Raw genomic sequence first — 23,959 nt, 5'->3', positions numbered from 1 at the left:
AGACAGAGAAAAAAGAGAGGCACATTTGACACTTCAAAGCATTTTAATGTATCATTTGAAGCATGGGAAATGAACATGCATTAGAATGGGAATTTACCGAAACCTTTGTACTCAAACACAACACCGTCTACACCCCGGCAGATAAGAAGGGAGAGGGAGAACTGATGTGTATGAGTGCTATGGATTTATTAGATGGTGAGGACAGCCGGCTCATAAAAAATGTGTGACATTTGGTGTATATGCACTCCCCCACATGCAAGACAGGCATGTACACACTTACAGAGAGCTGTGTGTTGAACGTTTTCATTTTAGCTTTGGAACACGCTTCAGTTTTCTGTTTCTTCTCATGTATTTTTCATGCAAGAGTTGTCCCAGTAGAAGGCCCTGCAAGTCCAAGACACTTTAACAAGGTCACGTTCTGCACAATAACCTTCGTAAAATGATGGGCCTTAGGTCTATTGTTAAATTATGTGCATTGTTTTTATGTGGAACATGTAAGAGCATCCTCAGAAAACAGTAGTTCATCTTTCTTCCTTTCTTTCATTTGAGCAAACTGCATATATAAAAAATGCCAAAAAAACAGAACAATATTAAGTTGGAAAGATGCTGCGGGTTGTGATCTTCAAATCTATATTGACGTCACTTAGTTATACTACAAGTACCACAATGCCTTGCTCTCGTTTCTCGCTGCGCTGGCGATCTCGCTGCGTTCAAGTGCACCTCGGACTTCCCCACTCCGATCCTCTAAATGTCAGTTGCCACTTGCAAACTCAAGTGGTGCTGATATAAGATAATAAAAACTGAAATTGAACATCTTGGTAAATCCTCTTACACGCCGAGAAATAAAACAGTCCATTACTCTGCAGTGCAGTGGCAGAACAAAGAGGTATAACGACCTCTAGGTGTTGTCTCTAAACTATTTCACCCTTGTATTGATGGACATGGACTACCTGGGACGGTGACATCAATGTGTTACGCTAATAAGCCAGGCTGCAAATGAATCTCAGTTTAATGGAAAATAAAAACTTTGCGAACTGTATAACTGAAAGGTCTCAAAAGGGTCTGTCAGTAAGTATCAGTAAGTAGAAATAATATAGAAACTAATTTGTATAAATAGTCATCATGCTACAGTGTTTGAACTGAGAGTAGCCTACGTGTTTTATTTTGTCTACTGTTGTAACATATTTTAGGCTAATTAGCTAACTCCTATTTTTATCAGAACGATTTAAAAGCACTACCTTAAGTCGTGACAGCTATTCACTGAATCACATGTAGCCTTTTAGTACTTTTTTAGTTTAAAACACTTAGTTTTATTATGTAAAGTACCCTCATGTCACCATTATACTGTGCACTATTGGGCTAGCTAAACTTAAACATGTGCTGTAGGCAGAACACGTAGTGAATTTACAGAATGATTAGAAAGATAAAGTATCACTAGCCTTAAAATAAACACCAAATTGTTCAAATTGTATATGCCTACTAACATTTTTGTTATGAGAACACAAGATATAGGCTAATTGACCTTTATTAATCCCTGAGGGGAAATTCACGTGTCATAGCAGCACAATCAGAAAGAAACACACATAGTACACATGGGATATACACAGGCATAATTTTACATATATACGAAAATATCAAATAAAATAAGAATGAACAGTATTATTAGAAATAACGTTAGTTAAAAACTGATCTGGTGAATGTACATACCTAGGTGAGCGCTGTTAATACTACAATTAAATGTGCAGGTACCAGAGCTGGTATACGTTTTAAGTGCACATAGTATAAATATAGTTGACAGTAAAACAAGTAAAAGGTCGATTTTATCATTACTAATTAGTATATCTTTCATGTTTTCCGCCCCCTTCTGTCACGAAATTGTCAAATTACTGACAATCTTCATTACGCTGGGTCCCACCCGGGCTCCCACCACGTAATACTCAAAGTTCCCACAGCCCTTGAAGGCAGCACGTCTCCGTACCGTACCACTACGATCAGCAGCAGCAGCAGCAGCAGCAGCAGCGCTTTCTCTCCCCGTAACCTAAACAATGACTGCTACTACAGACCGGAGGAAAGCACACCAATAGAATGCGTTACACCGCACCAAAACTCTGCTTTTCGCTGCTATTCCGACCGTGAACATGTGGATACCTACAGAACATGAAAAATACGGCGTCGGTAAGTTTATTACCTTTCTGTTTTCCAAACTGCTGTCCTCTATCACTATCACTCGTAGGGCATGTGTGGATGGGTTTCTAGAGGTGACTGGCTTCAGGGATGATGATATCCACCTCTGAATTGTTGTGTGAGGGTTTATTTTGTGTTGTTGTTGTGGAAGGTAGCACCAGAGCTGGGATTTCATCGGACTGCCACATTGCAAAGCATAGGGTTGTCGCTATGACCCCCCATGGGTTGCTAAATTAACATTTATTTTCTCCCCGTTTGTTGTTTTCTTTATCTTAGTTAATTATTGTGCACGATCTGGACTCAGAGGCTTTGTTTTTCCTCGTGTTATTCTCTCTGTTTGAATGGGAACTCAGCTGCTTACCAGTCAGTCCCTGTGTCTGTTTTTTTTAAATTTTATTTAACGCTTTCCAATTCTCCCAAAAAAGAAAAACACAAATGTGAGGACAAATCCAAAAATAGACTTGTTTTTATTTGATTGTATTTGGGATTGAGATTGCACTGGGCAATTGACAGGTCCTGTGTGTCTCCCTCAGTGCATTGTTCCAGGCTGTTGGGGGCTCTGGATCAAACACTGAAGTGAGACAAACAAGCGACAACAACGCAACCCAAGCCAAATGTAGGGGGGGAGAAAATACATCCCACACAGACCTCGTCTTGTTGGTGTGGTTTGGAATGTTCTCCTTTACCCGCAGAAAAGGCAGGCTTTATTGAGATGTGGGCACTGAAAGGCGGCTTAAATGTCTCGTAATTATTTTCCCCAGAGATATTGGTGTGTGTGATGCTCTGCTCTCTCCATGATCCCACAGCCTCTGTGAAAACCAGCCAATAATCATTCTGTAATCTTTGCATGGATGCCAGGAAAAAAGTGGCCTGTAAAAACCTCTTAAAACTACTCCACAGCTCTGATATGATAAGAGATTTCCCTTTTTCCTCACACTGCTTTTCTTTCTTGTGTGTGGCTTTTTTTCTTGGGCTCTTTTAAATGTTGCTTTCCGTCCCAAACAATTAACAGAAATCGGTGAACCAGGAACTAGCCTTTGCCCTCTCTGTCACTTGACTGCTATATTTTCCCCTGGTATAGACTTGTTTCCCTTCCCTGTCCGTGTCAATGTAAGTGCTTAAAACCCTGATTCACTATAGTATAATCGCTCTGAATTTTTTTGCATACTTAATCCAGTGCAGGGCAAAGTCTTCTTGAGCCCATTGCTTTGATATCTTGATAGGGCGGAATAGATTTATTCCAATTAGCATCTTAAACCCATCCCTTCCTGTCAAAGTTCCTTTGGCTGGATAAAAGGAAGACATTTATTTTGAAGGCTAAATACTTGCCATTGTCCCCAAACTGCAAAAGGGGGGCCCTGTTAATTGGATTAAGCGTCCTTATCCCATTTTTTCCTCAATAAGACTCATTTAATTAGCTGTGATTTATTCTTTAAGACGTGTTTTGGCATTGGTGCACTTCTTTGTTTTCTGGTGCTTGTGTTTTTTATAGGAAGGAAATGGGGTGTTTTCCTGTTATGAAAGTGTTGTTTTTTTTCAGTCTGAGGTTCATAAAGGTTAATGTGCTGGACTGGCCCTTGCTCTCTTTTTTTATTTTACTGTACATACTCTATCCATGTCTGGTGAGGAAGTACTTTATTATGTTTCAGTGGATTAATTGAGACTGTAGAGATTATTAGGTTAGTTAGGGGCATTACAACACAGAAGTATGACATGTTGCTTGACCATTATCATAAAAACTGCTTTACGAAATACTACACTTAATGTCGGGGTGAAAAACCGCTATAAATATGCTCAGTAAATTCATTGGAAAATTGGGTTAAAAGGGGGATGAAGACGCATTTGCAGACATCCTGATCTTTAACACATAAATCGTTTAGGTTATTTTTTCTGTGCTTTTTATTGGATAGAAAAGAGAACAGGAAAGGGGGGGAAATACTCCAATAGCTTGTCTCCTAGCACACATATTCTGCAGGGGGAAAGGGCAACCAAATGTTTATCCTTGTGGCAAAATAACCTCACACCAGCAAAGTCTATTGATCCCCAGAATCTCACCCTAAATAGTTTATGCCAGGAGGAACGGCTCTCCACATTTCTCCAAATCTTGTGATAATACACAACCTGAACTGGGAGTCGTTCTCATTCACACCTCAGTGGAATTAACATCATGGATCCACATCTGTTAGGCTTTTATTTCCAAGAATATCCATGCTGTACAATTGCTGTGGTATCCAAATATTGGTACAACTAAGTCCCCACCCTAGCCATTTGAAATCACCTCCAGGTGCTTTTACCGAGCATTTTACCCCCTTTTTGTCAGGGAGGCAGGCCCTACTAAAGACCTTGGAAATCTTTGGATCCTTGCACATTTGATCTTGAGCCAAATCGAGATCTGAACGTCTCGCTGTGTAATTGGGAGGTTGCTTCGTTTGATGCCTATTCGCCTTGCTAGCGAAAGCGGGGCCCTGGCAGGACGGGGGCCACTGCCATTGATGAAATATGAATGGACTCTCGGCGAGTTAATATTAAGGCGCCCATTAGCCCACCAGTGTAGTGATTACTGGTTTTTAACCCCGAAGCAAGAAGTTTGGAAGATTAACAAGACCGCGTTAATGTCTGATTCCTGAATGCACTTGGGAATTGGAGACGTTAGATTGAGACTAGACGGAGAGTCCTATATATCAAAGTCACGTTTTTTGAACACAGAGATGTAGCTGGTGAAAAGGCTAACCAAAGCTCCATAAATGCATGATGGATAACTTGTCACAGAAGTCGTGCACACTTTGACTTAATAACCTCTGACAGCGCAGCGCACTCGAGGCAGCATCGTGTCATTGGTAGAGTTAATGCTGTAGACAGACAGAGAGTGAGGCCTTTCTCCTAATTAAGGCCATCTGATACAACCAATCAAGCATGTCATTGCTCATCATAATTTGGACCCATAATTAAAGCGTTTTAACGAGCCGCTTTTAATCCGCGTGCGTGCAAGTGGCATTCCGGAGAAGCTTGATTTAGTTGCGCAACCATTAAAACATTTTTTTTGAAAACTAGAGAGAGTGAAACAGGCCTGATTGAATATCCCGCTCCGGAAGCGATGGAGGGCCAATGTCGGGCCTTGAGGATTCTAACTTCCCTCGGAGGTGGTTGAGGGTGCTGGCGCGTGTCAGGGGTGGACTCATTGTCAAGGCGTCTTCCTTGCCCTGTTACCCCCAAATTCTCCCCTCCTCGCCTTAACCCCCTCCCTATTCCGCGGGGGATTAGCAGGTTGTTTTGGAAGGGGGGCCCCCGAAGTCCATTCCACCATTATACCCATGATTCCCTAATGCAGCAAGCCCCAGGGCGGTGTATGTGACAGGGTAGGGGGGGGAGGAGGCGTGGCGAGGTGAAGCCCACCAGCTTGTAATTGCTTCTTCGCCCGCCGCCTCGTCTCCCTCGGCAGATATAGCACCCCGTCTCCTTCGTATTCTCGCCCGATGCAATAATTCAATATGGAGGAGACCGAGGGATAATCCCCCTGTGAATTGAACAGAGGCAGAAAATAAGAGCTGCTCCTGACGGTGCATCACGCAACGGTTAAATGAATCTACGTGGACGTGTGACATATGAAGGCGATTTATTCATTGCTGACTCACGCTGACAATAATAACCATTGTAGCACAAACACGACCTGAGACTTGGAGAAATGCCACCGCTCGTTCGCCTGTGTTGTTCAATTAAACCACGCTCTAATTATTATGGAGCCCTCAGTAATGAAAGAGCACTGTGCACATTGTGTCTGTTTGTTTAGACCCAGGAACACGAGACAAAAGGGAAAACTACACAATTGTGTCATCTCTTAGAGTCGTTGCTTTTTACATCATTTCCTGCTTTTTGTCACACACTCTGGGGTTACCCCGTGGGAATCCCATTGGGGACACGGACAAACCAATATGCCGCAATCGTCCGTCCACATCCAGGTATGATGTGGAGACAGGCAGCCAGGGGGATGGGGTGGCGGGGCGGGGGCGGGGGGGGGCAGAGTATTTCTGCATTTTAACTCCAGCAGCAGTGTAGCGTACTCGCTGCTGGGAGACGATGCATCTGCTCTGAGATGGCCGAGTGATTTCCAGTTTACCAGAATGCGTATGGCTATTATAACGACCATTATTTCACATTGGCTTGACATGATGCATTGGTTTCAAATGCTCGTCCGATGGGTAATTGCCGCTATATTTCTTGAGTGGAGACCCACTTCTTCACTGGTTTTTAGATCAGACAATGAAAGAATCGCAAAGTGCGTTTTAGTAACGAGGTTTTCTTTCAAGAAACTTAATGAATTTGTGATTTTTCACCCAATCCTTTACATTTATGACTAGGTGTTGTGGTGTAATATGACCGTGGCTCCCTTTCCTCAATATCAATCCCTGATCCCTATGAGACTGAGGTTAATGGGATATGTCCTATTAGGAATTCAGCAGCTTAACTGATCAGTGGCGCTACTGTGTGTGTGTGTGTGTGTGTGTGTGTGTGTCATCTGTGTTGGCCGGGGGAAAAAATGACTGACATGCCATATTCATAAACGAACAGCGTCTGCCGGTGACACTCACTGTGATTGGCGGCTGAGAAGAGCGCAGAGAGACTCTTGTTGTTTGTGCTCATTTACAGAACCAAAAAAAAAAGGATTGCCTGCACTGGTCCAGCATCAGCTATCTGTGCAACGGGGCTGTAATCCAGGCATGTATTGATCATAGAGGAAGTGCAAATAGATTTTTTTGGTGTGAGCGTTTGTGTGGGTGACCCCTTGCATCATAATGACCTCATGGTTTCCATTTCCCCATAATCCTCCAGTCAGTAACGGCTAGGCCTACCTCTGCTTGCCCTCAAGTTACTAAAACAAGCCTGCTTCATTTATTATTAACATTACAATAAAAAGAGAAGTCTGCTTAGGATGTATCATTATTTGTGGGTCGTTGAGTGTCGAGGCCTGCTTAAAGGACGAATGCATAATTAAAAACTGTGAGGGGCTAATGGCCGTGGTTGTCTCTGTCTTCAATTACCTCTGATAAGTCTCTAATACAGAATTGGCCTCTAACACTGTCATTCACACACTCACAGCGGGGGATGTGAGCAGACTCGTACAGATCGCTCTTCTTTGTTTAGCTCTGCAGTGTAATCTATTTTACCGTGGGATGATTGACCCTTATCAAGAGGGCAGATTTTCCTCCGCCTATAACTTCATGTCATCCTACCCTTTGTGGTTTATGATGATGTCCTCACCAATCCAGAACCTTAACCTAGTGTTTTTAGTTTTGTGATGATTTACACACACGGTTACCACACTGATTTCTAATGACTTGTGGTTGGAGGCTGCTGACATAGCCAGTCACTGCATTCAGCTCACACTTATGCTTATTATCAGTATCAGCTGATCACGCTCTAGCTGCTATTAATACATGCATGTGTGATATTTTCCATACGTTTTATACACAACCTATTCAGGACTCCTGAGACTGATAGCAATATCATTATTTGAGATATGTATGTCATCTCATGTCCATTTTTGACCCAAAAATGTGCAATTATAATCCTTTAAATGAGCTTTTTCAATGTTTGTGACCAACATATTTTGACAATGCTTTCTGCTTATCCTTATCTAAATGTGGTCATGATCTGAAGCTATCATGGCAAATAGGGTATTAAGAAAAGACACATGCTTCTATACTTCTTGTCCAGCTTTGAAAAATAAGTTTTAGGGGCAAAACTTTTCAAAAAACACATCATTTTGACACTAAAATATAAACATGTGACAAATTCAAAGCATTTTCTTAAAGCTCTGATGTTCTATCCACACTGCAAAGCACAGGCAACATAATTTACAGGCCTATATCCACTTTGCAGAGTTTTCTAAATGATCAAATAGAAGTTATATAAATCTCTAGCTTAGTGTGGCTGTAATGGCACAACGGGGGACTAAAGATTTGTGGACATGACCTAAATTCCTCCGAGAAACTAAATTGTTTCCTCGAAAAATGCGGCTCATCTCTGGTCAGTTTCTCAGAAAGGACTCAGAGTCCGGTTCGGGCCACTGAGGACACTGTCAGGAGTTTATCAGCCGGACGACGGTCAGGATTAATGATGACATGACAGAGGGAGGAAGGTGAAAGGTCTTCGGACGGAAAGCTTGTAGACGCCATGGCTCGACGTTGACCGTTTGTTCCCTCACTGCCAGGAATCGCATCTGTTCCCCCTCTCCTTTACCTTCGTCTTGTATTGCCTTTATTAAATGGAAATGCTTTTGTCTTGTCTGTCTTTTTCTATCAATTTGTCTCTCCTCGCCTATCCCTTGCAGAGTGAACAGTTTCCAGGGACAGCAGGTCACACTGTGATGACCCTATTTTCTCCTCTATCACCCACTCATTCATTTTCCATCTGTACTTTCTTTCAGTAGCCTCCTTCTCTCGATCTGTGCTGCTTCTGTTCCACCTTTATCTCCTTTCCACATGTGTCTCCTTCTCCTCTCCCTCCTCTGGATCCACGCTCACCTGTCCCAGATGTCCCCAGATAGGCTACTGTGTGCGTTTGCCTGTTGTGTAGCATTCCTGCATATTTGTAGCTGAGTGTGTGTCATGTTGCATGTGCACTTATATGCCCGTGTGCACATTTAATCTTTCTGTGTTCGCAGCTGCTTCAGTGGACTGCAAGTCTGAAGATGATAAAGCATTAAAGATGCTTTAGCAGATCTTTAAAAATGCGTTTTGAAGTTGTTGATGGTGCAGAATGTAACGTAACAGAGTAGAAGGAAGGATGCCAAATGTCAAAAGCAGCTTTAAATATCAATTTACTGTTTATTTCAACCCTTTCATCCCAAACACTTAGAATAGACATGTGAAAGACAACATTAGCTCCTTACCAACACCCAAAAAAAAAGTACAATATATGGAATCAACTGTGCTTTGTTATGTGCCTTAACATATGTTGCTAACGTCAAATTAACAGACTAAAAGAGTGGCTAGAAAATAAAGTGCCAGATGTTTCAAAAATAGAGATTGGACAAAAACAAGGCTTGACAAGCGTAGCAACGGTAACTATGGGGGACAATAGCAAACAGTCATGATGTATGCAGAACAATCATTTTGGAGGATATGTCTGTAATAAGTCAATGGCTTTGAAGTGCGAGTGTGTAGCAGGCAGACAGATGGTATGTTCCCTGAGGTGAGGTTTCTGTCCCATTGTGAGTGTTCTATTTATGGCCTTGGTACCTTTTTTTTTCCTCAGTGTTTTCTTAATGGCGGAGGCAGCTGTTTTCATGCTGCCTACAGTGCCGAAGCGATATCAAGATTAACACTTCATCCTTGTGCTCTGCTGCCGATAACTTCTGCCTGTCTAGTGTGAATTTGTCAATTGTCTCACTTTCATTCATCTTCTTTTTTTTATGGTCTTTCGTGCCAGTGTACACAGATTTTAGTCCAGAATTGACCATGAAAATCCGCGAGGCAAACAGAGACGCTTGCGCACACACACACACACACACACACACACACACACACACACACACACACACACACGCCACAGGTACGCGTTATTAGTAGTGTATATTGACTGTGGTCTCAAGAGCTGTGGCTGAGCGACATTGATCGGTTTCCCTCTCTCTTCTTTGAGATTGAACTGTTTTCCCTTCTCCATCACTCTCTCTATCTCCGTAAGGATCGCATTAGGAGGATCAGCTGCTGCCTGGCTGCTTTCTGGACAGCAGCCTCTCCGACCTTGGCTGCTGTTAGCTGTCTCATTACCTGCACAATGTGTGTGTGTGTATGACTGTATACAGGCTTTACATCTGATCTTTGTCCCTTTTAAGATGCATGCCTGTGTGTGTGTGTGTGTGTGTGTGTGTGTGAGCGATCTGTTTCCTGCTCTCGCTGTGCAGTCGAGATGAGGGCATGGCTCTGCCCCGGACGTCGACCTGCGAGATGCTGGCCCAACGCCCATCCTCCTCACCTCGCCTCTGTCAGCTCCCCTCACTTCCTCTCTCTGCCCGCGCACAGAAAAGCCAGTTTAATGTCAGGTTGCCTTTCAAAGAGGCTTTTCATTGCTGCTCATATGGAACTAAAGTGTTGAGGCCGATTGCAATTGATTTTTGACGCGCACGACTGCTCAGCTTCATTCTACTGAAGGAGAAGGCCTAGGATGCATAGTATTCTGCATTTGGGGCTCTCTTCATTTAGGTTTAAGGGCTAAGAGAACAGAGGACTTACAACTTTGAAATGAGATTAGCTCTCGGTGACAAAGCTCCAAAATGTGATTGCTTTGAAAATGCCTGTTCTCTTCAGCTGAGCAACTCTTGTGAATTCGTAAATTAATTGTGTGGGTGTTTTAGAGTGTTATTGCCTCAGAGAGTCTATTTAATTCATCAGGTTGACTAAACCTCCAACTGCGACCCAGTTCACTTCTTACAGTGCTTCTCCTCTTTTCAAACCTTACCCGTCTACAGGGACTGTTCCCATTTAGCATGTTTATCCAGTTAAGAGAAAAAGCCTTCAAACCAAGCAGAGATGGAAACCAATTTCTTATTTAAATAGTTGTCTGGAATGATTAAGCCCCCAAATATCCAAACCAGTGGATTATTTGAAGTTGTGTTTGTCTGTAGTCTCTTCCTGCTGCTCATCGTTGATTGAATGGGGCCTTTTTCAGTTCTCCTTCTAGCGACACCAAAGGTTGGCGTCGCAGTACACTGTAGGGTTGATTTGCTTTGTTTGTGCTCCTTTTCTGGAAATTGCACCGAGGATTGCCTCAGTTGATTCAGCACGCTGGGTTGTCTTCTGCCATTTAACAGAGAAGAGATGGAGTAGAGTTTTCGTGCTACATGCTTCTTTTTTTTTTTTTTACAGGAACAGTACGTTATTGTGGTTGATATGCATATTTGCTCTCCTGCCAAGTGTTGCGCGGTGACCAGGTGTAGTTGAGTCTTCAGGCTAAACTTAAAAGGAGCTAGCAGATGGTTAGCTTACCTAAGTTTAAAGGCTGAATGCTAGCTTAAAGGCAAGTATGGCATCACCTGTAAAGGCCACAAATTAACACGTAAGATCTGTTTAGTTCTTTTCAATAAAAAACGGGTTTAAAAAGCTAGCTGTTTTCCCCCTCTCAGCAGTCCTTTTGCTAAGCTAAGTTAACAGACTGCAGCATGTAGCTTCCTATTTACTGCACAATTTTGAGAGTGATATCAACTTTCTTATCTAAATCTCTGCAAGAAATGACCACAAGAATCCACATTTTAAAGTAAGAAACCCATCCTATTCAGAAAAGATTTGTCTTGAAGATACACAGCAGACACCAGGGTCAATATCAGTTTATTTTCCCATGCCAGGAATCACCAAAAAAAACAACATCCAACCTCTGTGGGAATGGCTTGAAGTGGCCACAAGCCTAACCTCTCTGCAAGCATCCACCTGGTGTCTTCATTCCCCCCCTCTTCCACAAGTTACACCCTCAGGGGAGGGAGTCTGGAGAACTAAAAGCGGACAGTGGTGCTGCTAAAAGCGGTTGAAATGGATCCCCTTTGTGTGGGGGCGAGAGGGGAAATGTGAAGGAAAACCCCCCGCTGCTGGAGCCTTTGTGCGGGGAGTAAGAGCACTTGGTCTGGGCGATGGCAGCGGATGGCCACCTCAGGCTGTTGGTTCAGAGATGACAGCAGAGGAGAGTTATTGTTTGTATGTATGCTGGCTATGTGGGCTAAACAACATCGGAACAAAACGGGATCGTACAGCAGCTTCCCTCCCAGCGGATGGTTCTCATACCTTAAGAGGCCCCCGGCTATTCTTGCTAACAAGCAATTTGTGTTGAGCGCTGGCCTCAGATAAAATATACAGACTCTGGCATGGAAATAATACCGAAGCTTTGATGGCATTGAGAAAATGCCCACTTTTGCCGGTATTTATTGCCACAGATCCTGACAGCAGATGGTTTTGTTGGCGTTAAAAGTGATAGAAAACATTGTGGTGGTTTCTGGTTTCATACCCAAGGGCATCTGATTTTAAAAATAGAAAACCCAACTAGAAGAATTTTCCCAGAGAATGAAGCTGTTAACGGATCAATAAGGGAAATCTCTTTTTGGATCATGTATCCCCCTACCTATTAATCTGCAGCCTAATGACCCGTCAGCAGTGCCATTTTGACCTTGATGGTCATTACAAAGCCAAGTATCCTATATCAGTCTTTGAGCTTTTTGAAGGCAGATGCTTTCATGTTACTTCAATAGTACAAGTTGAAAGAGTAGTGAAAAGATAGTCCCTGATTTATGCCCTTTTGTCTTAAACCCCCATCCTCCTGACTTTGTTTACTCAGTTGACTCCGGCAACTTTGTTTTTCCATCACCCTCAAAAATAAACTTAATTGGAAAACACATTCTTCACAGCCAGGACAAATGTGAGGGGCTTGCATGCCTTAACAGAAACCCGAGTTGAAGCATTGTCTTCCTTCCTGTGCCTTTCTCGGTTCTCTAGCTCGGGCCTTCTGCTGTGGCGTGCTGACATAATGAGTATGGTGATGCTATAAATACAAATGGAGCATGCTGCACCGCACACGTTTTTAACATATGTCTTAGCATGGAGGCTGATGCTGCTGTTGTTTCCCCAAAGCAGAATAGGAAGTCCTCTTTGCTTAAAATTCCGACCAAAAGTGCAGTTTCCTTTTTGTCCTGATCCAGATTGTCCTGATCCTGATTCATCCCTGGTACCATTTGACAGTTTGTAATAAACTCTAGCTAGTTCATCCAGCTTGTATTGGTTCAAAGGTTAGTGTGGTAATGTTGGTGATTGCGCTTGAAACCAGGCCATTGATTTGAACGGATATGTTTCCAGGCATCATCAGTGGGAGACGCGTCACCAGTAAGCTCTCCCCGGACCCTCATCTGGGCTACAGCCATAATCCTCTTTAAACAGGCTGTCCTAATGCACCAGTAACCTTACTATCATCACTTAGGATGAACTGGGTGACTGGCTGGCTGGGACTGTTTGTTTGACATATATCTGTAGACAAGCCTTCTGCATCAACATGCTGTGAGTGAGTGTGTTCTAGGAAAAGATGTGTATAAAGCCAGTCTCCAATATGACTACATTCAGATCATAACATCAATATTAAATCCACAATCCAGTCAGTCTGCTTCCATTTCTAGGATTTGCATCCCTAACCTCATTTCTTTAACCATATAGAAACTAAACCTCAACATGATCAGCTGATTGGTGGAGCTTGTTTAACGTATCAGAGCTTTGCATGATGCTTTATGTAGATTAAGGCATTATGCATCGGTTGCAGCATTTAATACTTAACTCTTGCATACAATGGGGTGAGGGCTACAACTAAAGCTTGTTTTCTTTATTGATTATTCTCCGGATCATTTCTCAATCAGTTTACCACTTGTCTGAAACCCAAATATGATCATTTTTATAACAAATGAAGTAATAAGGGTGAGTAAATCTTCATAATTGGGGTGCTGGAGCTGGTGAATGTATGGCAATTTTGGCAGAAAAATGTCAATTAGTTTTCTGTCACTCATCTCTTTGTTTGAATAGTTCTAGCTCTACATAGATTTGAAATCTTGTCCTAATCAGGGATTAATCTTGTCAATTTTGTGACAATCAGTCATGGTTAGTGTATAACTTGATCCAATTAATGTGTGATCAATGTCAGATAACAGCCATAAATCATTATTTATAGACAAACATCCCAGGCTCTTTACTGCGTAGGCGTTTGAAGCTGATAGTAGCTAATCGGGGCTTTAATTTCCCAAGCATGAACTGGTAGTTCCTTTATCGCATCCCACATAAAAGGAAGTGAAGGGAAACTTGAAGGAAGTGAGAATTGAAAAGCGATAGAGAGCTGGATGTAGATGAGATTAAGTATAGCAAGGCGGAGAGAATGGTGCCATTTGACCGGCTGTCAATGGATGTTCCACGTGGAGTTCCTCTTGAGAGTATCATCCCAGTGTGTCTCCATCCTCCCGTTTGAGTTTCAGGAACTCTCTCTGTAGCTCATTAGAATCTTTATAGTGTGTGTGTGTGTGTGTGGTGTGTGTGTGTGTGTGTCCTTTCTAGGCTACCTTGCTACTTTGCGAGATCGTGTTCACTCGGAACGGTGGGAGGAGAGAAACAAAGATGAAATTAATCACTCTAGCCTCATCCCCTCCCACTTCTCTCATCCTTCTTTTCCCCTTCAACTTCACGCCTCCTGCAGACTTTTTAACCAGTTTAATTTAATTACAGACAGCATTAGGGTGCACACGCCTGCAGTTGACCTAAATCAGGAAACTGGGGCGTTTATTATTTTTACATTTTTTTGCTCGCCCCCCCTTCCAACTTTTACTCCAGTCCATTGATTTTGTCTTTGTGGACTGGAGCAAATTAGCTGGGCACGGCCGTCACTTTGACATTCCCTTTCAGTGTCCGCCTGCCTCTGTCTCTCTACTGCATCTAAAATATTTTAGCATAGCCACTCCTCCCAATTTGATCCTAAGGATGTGAACGGGAGTTTGAAATCTCATTCATTTGGGGTCCCTGACAGGGTGAGAGTCGTTACAAAATGAACTGGAGGGGCTTCCTCTTTGTTCGCACTGATGTCGCCGCAGTAATGGACAAGATTAAGGCAAAGTGTGAAGTGGCTCTTCGAGCTAAAGCGAAATTTGAAGCAGGCACTGGGGATTTTCCTGTGTGACAGTTGAGTAGTATCGGTTAATTATTTTCGTGGTTCCAAATCGCTTGAGTGGCTACTTTCTCTCCCCCTGTGTGTGTCTCTTGCTCAGTGTAGCTCTTGGCTGTGTGATTTCCTTCGTGGTTTGCTTTGACAAACACAGCCCCACTCCGAAGTCCCTTTTCTTTGCCCGCGTTTGATTCCTGGTAGATTCCAAACCACGGTGGTTATTTCTCATTCTCTCTCGTATTTTTTTATTCTCCATTTCCAATCCCAAATTCTCCGACCCCAGGAATAATCCTCCTTGATCCACCAATGGCATGCAGCGCACAGGAAAATAGCCCCGACGACAGCTGAACCCCTTAGCCCCGCAGGAATGTTTAGCCACGTGCACACACACACACACACACACGGGCCATACATCCAAATGCACAGTACAGCACAGTGCTGAGGGGAACAGAGCGCTCATTCTAAAGATGGCTGTTTTGGAATCAGTTGCATCCGGCCGCCCGCCCTTGTTTACATTTCAGTCTCGTTTATGTCGACTCTGGATGAACATGAAAGCAAATCTGGGCAACAAGTCACCTCTTGGAATTTTTACATGACGCCTACATTTCCTGACAGGAAGCGCCAGGCAAGGTGACTGAAGCACGCAGAAGGAAGGAAACCCATTTCCCTCACAAAGCCATTAGACTTTGAACGACAAAGGATTTCACTTATTTTCAAATGAGACCTTGAACGTTCGTCAGATTTTATAATGGTTTCCAGTAAATCAGGGTTTCCGGATCAGCCCCATTACTTGCCCATATTTCGGTGCGCTTGCATGACATCCATTATCGATCTGACTAAGTTTCAACTGGCACTCTAACAAGCCCTGGAATCCAATCCTCATTTTTGCTTTATAGGAAAGAATGAGAACCAGTGCCAACACAGACCTGGACACACACTCAGGCAGTCATTCTCCATATCTTGTGGCTTATGGAAAGCGTAATGCATCCCATATGGAAAACATTTCGTTTTTATTCTGAGGCTTGGGCTCCATGACGGGCTCCATACTTGTCATATTTCTTGGTTCACTCGCCATTCATCCCTGTCGCTATCTTGTCATTGTTAGTGCGGCTCCATTGTGTCCTCCACATTAAATAGCCTTCTCTCCCCGTTCTACTTCGCTGAGCTCGGAAAGACTTGGGGCAGAGCTTACAAACTTTTGCTGATGCTAACAATGGCCTGAAACCCAGTGGTACGCCCTGTACTTGCCACTGTTGAATGCCTCTTTGTTTAGAGGCTATTAGGATACTAAACTGTATTGGCAACAGATTTGCAGAATGCATTTGGACTATAAATGTTGGATTTTATCACAAGTTGTCCAGAACAGAATCTATACATGTGTTTAGGGACCTATTATTGCTCATGATTTACTGAGGAATTCCCTATTTATCTCTGTCTTAAATGTGTAAACTGTACCACAACAATGCTCAGACTGGGGGCTCCTAGATTATTTTGGCCAATGTTGAAGTCATGATTATTTAACACAATTGAACTAGTCATTGACTTTGGACATTTCCTATATTGACACTTTGAAAACAACATTTAATAATTAGATCAGATGTGTAAAAAAGCCACATCCACAAAGCATGGTAAAAATGGTTCCAGACCCCCCCCAAAAAAGTTCCAATACAAACAAACCATAATTTGAAAACCCAATATAGGACTTCTTTGGGCGGCCTAGGGTTCAGAGGCCCACTCTTTGAGCCCCATGGTGTTGCCTATCTCTTTATAATTAAACAAGTCATCCATCCATCCATCACGTATCCCTCCAGTCTAGTGTCCATTGGATTCGCCTAATATGCTACGCTTCACAGGTTTCCCCTTAAGTAGTTAGCTTAGCTGCTCTTTTTTTCCATGTTAAGGGAGGCGCACACATTGAAAGCTGGAGAGTGGTTGCTATTGTGAAGCAGTGACTAGCTTACTGACTGACTGACTGGCTAGCTTAGATGATAATACGAGATGCTTCAGTGGCTTGTGTTGCCCCTGCCATCTGTGTGTCCTTGAGCGGAGCCACTATGTGTCTGCCCGTGAGTTGCTCGACGCCGCCACTTCCTGTGAAGGGTCTTCAATTACCCTGGCTGTGCACGGAGGCTATCACCGTCTGGCAGTGGATGTGTGACATTTCCACACATGTCCTGTCCGTGTTATCGCGCACTTCTTCCCGAGTCTCGATCCCACGCAGTGAATCTTGCCACATGTCTAACATCTCAACCTGCACCTAGCACTGTGGTCTTTCCATTCAGTCTCCAGTTTTACATACACTCCCCAGTGACTAGAATCACTCACTGATGCTTCGATGCTCCGCTTCTCTTATACAGTGTCTATTGTCACAGAGCTCTTTGTTTTATCTCCTGGGGATGGGGGCAGACTGGAGGCTACTCGGCCAGGATGTGAAGTTATGTCTAGAATAAGGACTACAGTATTTGGGTCCAGTGGGATCTTCCGTCTCTTGTGTTTATGATGCCTTTTTCGTTTATGCCCCTTTAGTTTTTTATCTTGTTTGTAACAAACAAGGCTAAATAAGTAACATAATAGCTCCAATTGTCTTGAACTCTATAATTAGCTTCTACCATATCATCAACATAGTAATTTACCCCTCTTCCATTCCACTTTCTTGGTCTTTGTCTCTTTACTTTGCACTCGAGTTACTGCATCTTCTACGAGGCTTAGCATTTAACGGTTGCAGCATGGGGTCATTTATCCTGAAGAAGCTGATCTCGGGCTTCAAAGGGACATGAACGGCCAGCTTCATCGCTAATGGAAGTGTTAGGATCAAAGGGGGAAGGAGAGGAAAATGGCTTATGAGGTTGAACTCAATTTAAACCTTTATGGTCCTCTAATAACGTTCATGATATAAGGATCCCCTGACTCTCTTTTTCTTTACATCCTTACCCAACTTATTTTCTTAAGAAAATAGGTTAGCATTACCACATTTTGTTCCGTCGCCTCGAAGTCGACATTCTTCTGAGCGTGTTTTTGGTTAGAAGCTTGATATATGGTCGGTGGTCCACATAAGCTTAATGAAACATGTCAGTAAATACCTCACTTGTGAATGTCTGAAGCTACTTTGTGTCTTAAAAACAGCAGTTGCTAACAAGTTACTAAATGAGACTGCTTAACGTCGTTAGGCCAAACACGATTCTGCCTTTGGCTTAGCAGTGGTATCATATAATAAACACTGAAAAGCAAAATCCTGTCGAAGACTGTCGAGATGCTAACATCCAGTTTTACGTACTCTTGTCTTTAAATGTTGACGTCTACCACATCTTCCAAAGATACATTCGACCCCTTGTGTCCTTTCCCCCCTGGATCTTCTCTCTTCTATCACTTCCTCGTCCATTCATTTTCACTTGTTCATTAAGCCCCATTGATCCGACCAACTCTTCCCTTCTTTCAGGCTAACCTATCCACTTATCCTTTGCTTCTGTGTGTGTGTGTGTGTGTGTGTGTGTGTGTGTGTGTGTGTGTGTGTGTGTGTGTGTGTGTGTGTGTGTGTGTGTGTGTGTGTGTGTGTGTGTGTGTGTGGGTGCGGGTGCGGGTGCGGGTGCGTGCGTGCGTGCGTGTGTCGCCCTTGATCTAGGGGTTGCTAATCAGGTGATGAGGCAGAAGCCGGCCTGCCCATAGGGACCATGTTAACACTGCCTGTTGTTTAAGCTTGTTTAGATACTGCTGGCGTGAACGCACACAACACAATTTAACACATGCAAACAAATACATATTGTATAAGCGCATTAGGATGCCGTGTGTGTGTGTGTGTGTGTGAGGCAGTTATTTTTTTCATTTCACTCCCTCTCAGCTCTCAGCACCATAACCCTATACCCAAGAGACTTACAGTAGGGAGCCTTACTGGCCTTTTTAAACCACACATGCATAGAAGAACCAGTTGAGTATATTTCTGTGTTAAACACGGATTGATCTCATTCTACACTGAGGAATGTCAAAACAATAGTTTTAATTTTAGCTCAGAAGTTTATGTACGCCATCAAGTTGCTCAAAGTTCATCCGTCGTCCGTGGGCTTTTGTGTCACGGCTGGCTCCTTGTTATTAAATGTGCGGTGGTGGCTGTTGTGGTGGCATGTTGCCGTAACAACAAATCAAAAACACCCCGCATCTGTGTGCAATAAAATGTTAGGCTACTGTCATTCAACAATCCAGTGGGGGTCACTAAGAAGAATGCCTCCATATGGTTGTTCACGGCTCAGTGCAGACTCAGAGATGCCCGACTTCCCCCCCTGCTAACCACGCTAGCATCATGTGTGTGCTTTGTGTGTATCATATGCCTCCGCAGACCTATGAGTGCAATGTCATGCATGTGTGCATGCTGAGATTCTGTACGTGTGCAGTACAACATGCTTTTCACCAAAGTGCGGTGGGCAAATATTTTTTTAATGAGGTGATAAGTACCAGCTGTCCAGTTTGATATGAATAAATTGAATGGTATGATACCAGCACATTATCACAGCAACACACGCTGAGTGTACGAATGAAAACCCCCCTCAAACTGAGCTGCTCATTCATCGTCCTCAGGCTTGAAAAACATTCCAATTTACTAATGCAAGAAAGCTTTTAATTTACACTTAACTTGATTAAATATTAACAAGCAAGATTTACCAAAGACTGCATTTTTGAAATGCATTAGACTTTGAATGAACTAGGGAAAAAGTTATAGGAGAGCCAGAGCGAAGCAGAAATCATATCGTTCCTGGTTGTGTGTCGCTGTACTGTCTTTATTTCCTGAGGGATGAATAACTGCTGCTACTCTTGACTTTCATCATCATTCAATTATATTACAAGTTCTTAATCATTGGCTTGATTAAGAAGCAAGAGCACATTTTGTTGGAAGTGCAGAGCACGTTTAATTCCATCAGCTGCGATCACCACAAACAAAGCATCTATTTCAATGAGAGATATAGCATTATTACCATCAGCATACCCTAAGCCTACAGTATTACTGGAAACCTTTTAAGGTCGTAGTAATCAAATACATACAAGCAATACCTGAATGTAATTATTTTTATGAACCTAGTTCTTAGAAAAAGACCAGTTTTTCTCGTAGTGCATTACCACAAGCGCTCTTCAATTTAATGCAACATAAGTTAGCACTCTACCGCAGCAGCTACCACACAGTCTGTGGTATGGTGATGTGAAGCGCTGTGTATTTATAGGTCAGTAAATACCTCATTGTACAGCTTGTCTTGTTTTTTTACTTTTTGATAGACAGGGAAGAAAAAAAAAGAGGTGCATATGTCAGGTTTGAACCCCCCGAGTCCCCCAATTGTATAATTTTGTACAGTTATATTTGAATGTTCAGGGTGGAGGCATTTTATGCAACTGACTGTTTCATTGAAATCATGGTTATTGAATAGAAAAATGGAAAAAAAGGTATCAAAGAATTGGTATTAGTGTCACTCCCAGGCCTTCAAATGCCGTTAAGCATTCAGTAAAAGTCCCAGTTTGGTCAAAGCTTTTTGAAAGTACAGCTACAGTAAGTCAAAAATGAAAACTACAACCCAAACCGTCTCGGAAACACCCATCCCTTATTGCAGAACAACTTCGTGCTTCAACTTTGACCTGAAATACATGCTCGCGTGATATGCGCCCACACTTTTCCTGTGTGATGGGCCTCTGCAGTTTCACCTTATACAGCTTTCAGATAACAGCTGGATGAAGAGGTGCAAGCCAGCCGGGGACCTAACCATCGAAACAAATGATAGCGAGCTGTTTTTCACCGCAAGGCTCTGCGCACAACCTCGTGGTGAGCAAAGAGGCCATCGTCTTTCTTATGCCACTTAAGGATCAGGTCTGAAGCATCTTGTATAAGTGTGTGGTGATTTTGCATTATCAACCAGCGATTCTACCCACAAAATGTTGCCCTTCGACGCTTTCCCCCCCCTTGTCATCTTCTCCATCTTCCCCGTGATTGATTTGACCCACTGCGAGTGTTTAGCTCCATGCCCTCGTCCACACCTCTCTCCACTGGACCTGCCGTCGGCGTGAACATGCTGGAGAGCCGACAGGGAGCATCTCTCTTTGCCCCTCGAGCTGCCACACTGAACAAGGCCGAACAAAGTGATGTGAGATACTCAGACGCTGACAGCTACTTATGTCTCCTGCCTCCCTCTTTGATTCCCTCTCCCTTTCTCTTTCTGTTTCCCCCACTCATCCTGTCTTTTCTATTGTGTCTCTCCACCGCATTGTTTGCCAGTCTGACTGTTTTGCCATCTCTCTCTGTCTCTCTTTCTGTCTGTCTCCAACCCAATCCTCCTGCTCCCCAGTCAGCACAAATCCCCCTAGTGTCTGTGCATCTATAGACCTGAGGCTGTAGCTGTAGGCTGTCTCCCATTTTAAGTCTCCTGACAGATGCACAACACAAATAAAAACTAAGCCGTTGCACTGGTTTAACCGGCTTTGCTCGTAAGAATCCGATTGATTTAGCTTCACCTTGGGGCACCTTTTTCCCTTTCTTTGCATTTTTATAAAGGCCACTCCTTCAGAGTTTGAACTGGAGCTGGGAGATAAGAACCACAGATGCTGTTTTTGGTGGATTTAGTTTCATCATCGTTTCATCATCCTCAATGCGGGCCCGGCTGATGAAGCCCGGAGCTGTGGAAACAAGCGTGTGTGTTTTTGTGTGAGGGTCTTTTGCTGATGTCAAGTCAGTGAGACGTGATGTCAGACGGCTACACACACAAACCTGCCAAAGTGTCCTATGTGAATGGAGAAGATATGTGTGTTTAACTCACAGGTATGCACGTATTCACTGTTGATTTCCGGTCAGCTTTGGTGCGCACCTTTGTGTTTTCATCTGCAAGTGCATAATGTGATGTCATTTAGCATAGTGAAGAGAGCTTGAAGTGCAGTTAGAGGTCAGTCGCACCTCATTTTGCCACGAAAGAGAGATGCAGAGATCGGAAATGAGGCGAGTCAGAATGAGAGAGAAACTGATTGATGTCTGGTTTCATTTGACACTCCCACTTCTAACCGTTGAGGAAGGAAAGCAGATGTTTGCCTTCTTCTTTCTGCTTCATCTGTCAGTGACGCAGGCTACTTATCTATCTCTGTCCTCAACATCCTCCCTCCATCACTCTCCTCTGTTGTTATTGCTTTGTCATCACCCACACCCTTCACTTCCCTCCTCTCTCCCTCTCTGTATATCCTAGCCTTTATCCTCCATTCTCCATCTTTCTCTCTGCAGGGTGGGAGGATGTGTAGGCACCAGTGTCAGTGTGACTTCAGTTGCTGCTGGAAAATCAGCACTCTGCAACGCTGCAGCTCCTAGCATTTGCATCTAGAGTGTTATGAGCATTAGAAAGAGAGAGAATAGATATTTTATGAGTGCGGTTTCGGGTCTTGTGGAAGATAGTGACCGCATTAATATTTAAAGGATAATTCTACCGTGTCAAAAATGAGTTTGGTTTATTGTTTTGTAGTTCTGGCGTCCATGCCGTGTTTGTTTACTGGCTTAGATAACAGTTTTCATCCAGCTCTGCAGCTCCCCTCAGCTCTACAGAGCATTTGAGTCTCTTTCAGCGTATTGTTTTGGTGTTTATGCCAGCTCCTTTATTGTTTTTGATCACTCTCGCTGCTCTCATCAACCGAGAAATAACTCTCTCTACTCGTTTTACCAGGACTCATCATCAGACAGACACCATTAGCAACTAGCTGGGGTACACAGTGGAGCATTTAGCAGCAGTAAATAGCCAGACATTGAATTCACAGAGATACAAGGAGAGGTATTTTTTGGCTTGATTTAATGCAAATGTTGCTCTGTGTCTGAATTTATAATGGGAGTATGCTTTGCTAACACATAAACCTCATGAATCTGAAAAGATAATATGCCGTGTTGTGTGCGTTTGTTCCTCTTCTTTGAAGCGGCCCTTTAAACCCAACAGTGCAGCTTTAAATGTGCAACATACCTGATGAAGATGACCCATTTTTCTTCATATTTGCACTCTGGGGTGTTAATTTACAGGCATAAAAACACTGGAGTGGAATTGTTGTGGCTTCCTCTTGTTCTCTGGGGAGAGCTGGAATTCGGGGCTGCTTTGTTTTTGGCAACAAATGCCGTTCAACCCAGTCACAGGAAGTGTCCCTGAAGTCATCATGCACCTCATTGGCTGTGAGTAGCTATCCCAGAAGTATTAAGGAGATAAACTGCTAGGAAAGTGATATGGGATTAGAGAGGAGGATTTGGATAAAGATATCTTAAAGATCTTAGTTGCTTAAGAAAGTGTGCAAACTATCACCGCAAAAATACTTGATACAAATGACAAATGTATGCAGGTAACCTCTGCCAAGAGGATTATAGCAATCATTTCATCTACACTTTGGCATCAGGCGGCTGTTTAATACATGCAGACACACACACACAGTCAGATTAAAGCCTTGGGATGAGGTGAGGTTTAAAGCACTGACCTATATTTCCGTTTAATCTGAGTCATTTAGGAGTTCTCCTGCTCAGGCCAGCAGGACAAACTGAGTGCTCTTCTGCTCTTTATGGCTGGTAAAAAACTTTTTACCCCTCACTTTATTGAGAGAGAGCAAACCCAGTGTGTCTGTGTGTGTCATCTGCAGAGTTTTGACTTCCTTAATGCTTCTGATACTGTTGGTATGACATTTGAAATACAGTCTATGACACTGAGGGACTGCTGAAAAGATTCTGAGCCCTGAAGAGCACTTTTTTGTCATGCAGCCATTTCAGAAAAGTAATAACATTTCTCACACAACTCTGCTTTGAGAGCTCCTGGGTTATTGTTGCTAGTGAGCGGTTTTGGGATGGCGGTGAGGTTGCTATCTCCACGCGCACAAAGGCAGAGAAAGCAACCTGGAGGCCTGCAATGGAGAAAGCCAAATGAAAAGCCGTTCCTCCTGGGTGATTCTGTCAGCCTGGGCTTTTGTCCGCGCTGCCTATCAGACCTGTGTGTGTGTGTGTGTGTGTGTGTGTGTGTGTGTGTGTGTGTGTGTGTGTGTGTGTGTGTGTGTGTGTGTGTGTGTGTGTGTGTGTGTGTGTGTGTGTGTGTGTGTGTGTGTGTGTGTGTGTGTGTGTGTGTGTGTGTGTGTGTGTGTGTGT

The 23,959-nt window shown here is 43.3% G+C and overlaps 1 protein-coding gene across 8 annotated transcripts in view; it reads left to right on the top strand.

Moving 5' to 3' along the window:
- Positions 1 to 1,992: 1,992 nt before the first annotated feature.
- Positions 1,993 to 23,959, top strand: part of dock4b (dedicator of cytokinesis 4b) — a 105,414-nt gene continuing 83,447 nt past the window's right edge. For all 8 annotated transcript variants that reach the window (XM_063905679.1, XM_063905678.1, XM_063905677.1 and 5 more), the window contains exon 1: positions 1,993 to 2,175. In XM_063905679.1, the coding sequence (XP_063761749.1) occupies positions 2,139 to 2,175 (37 nt within the window). In that variant the 5' untranslated portion in view covers positions 1,993 to 2,138. The remainder of the gene's footprint in view (positions 2,176 to 23,959) is intronic.

This window comes from Eleginops maclovinus, chromosome 17 (assembly GCF_036324505.1).
Source record: "Eleginops maclovinus isolate JMC-PN-2008 ecotype Puerto Natales chromosome 17, JC_Emac_rtc_rv5, whole genome shotgun sequence".
Taxonomy (NCBI): Eukaryota; Metazoa; Chordata; class Actinopteri; order Perciformes; family Eleginopidae; genus Eleginops; species Eleginops maclovinus.
This window is presented reverse-complemented; position numbering and strand designations above follow the sequence as displayed.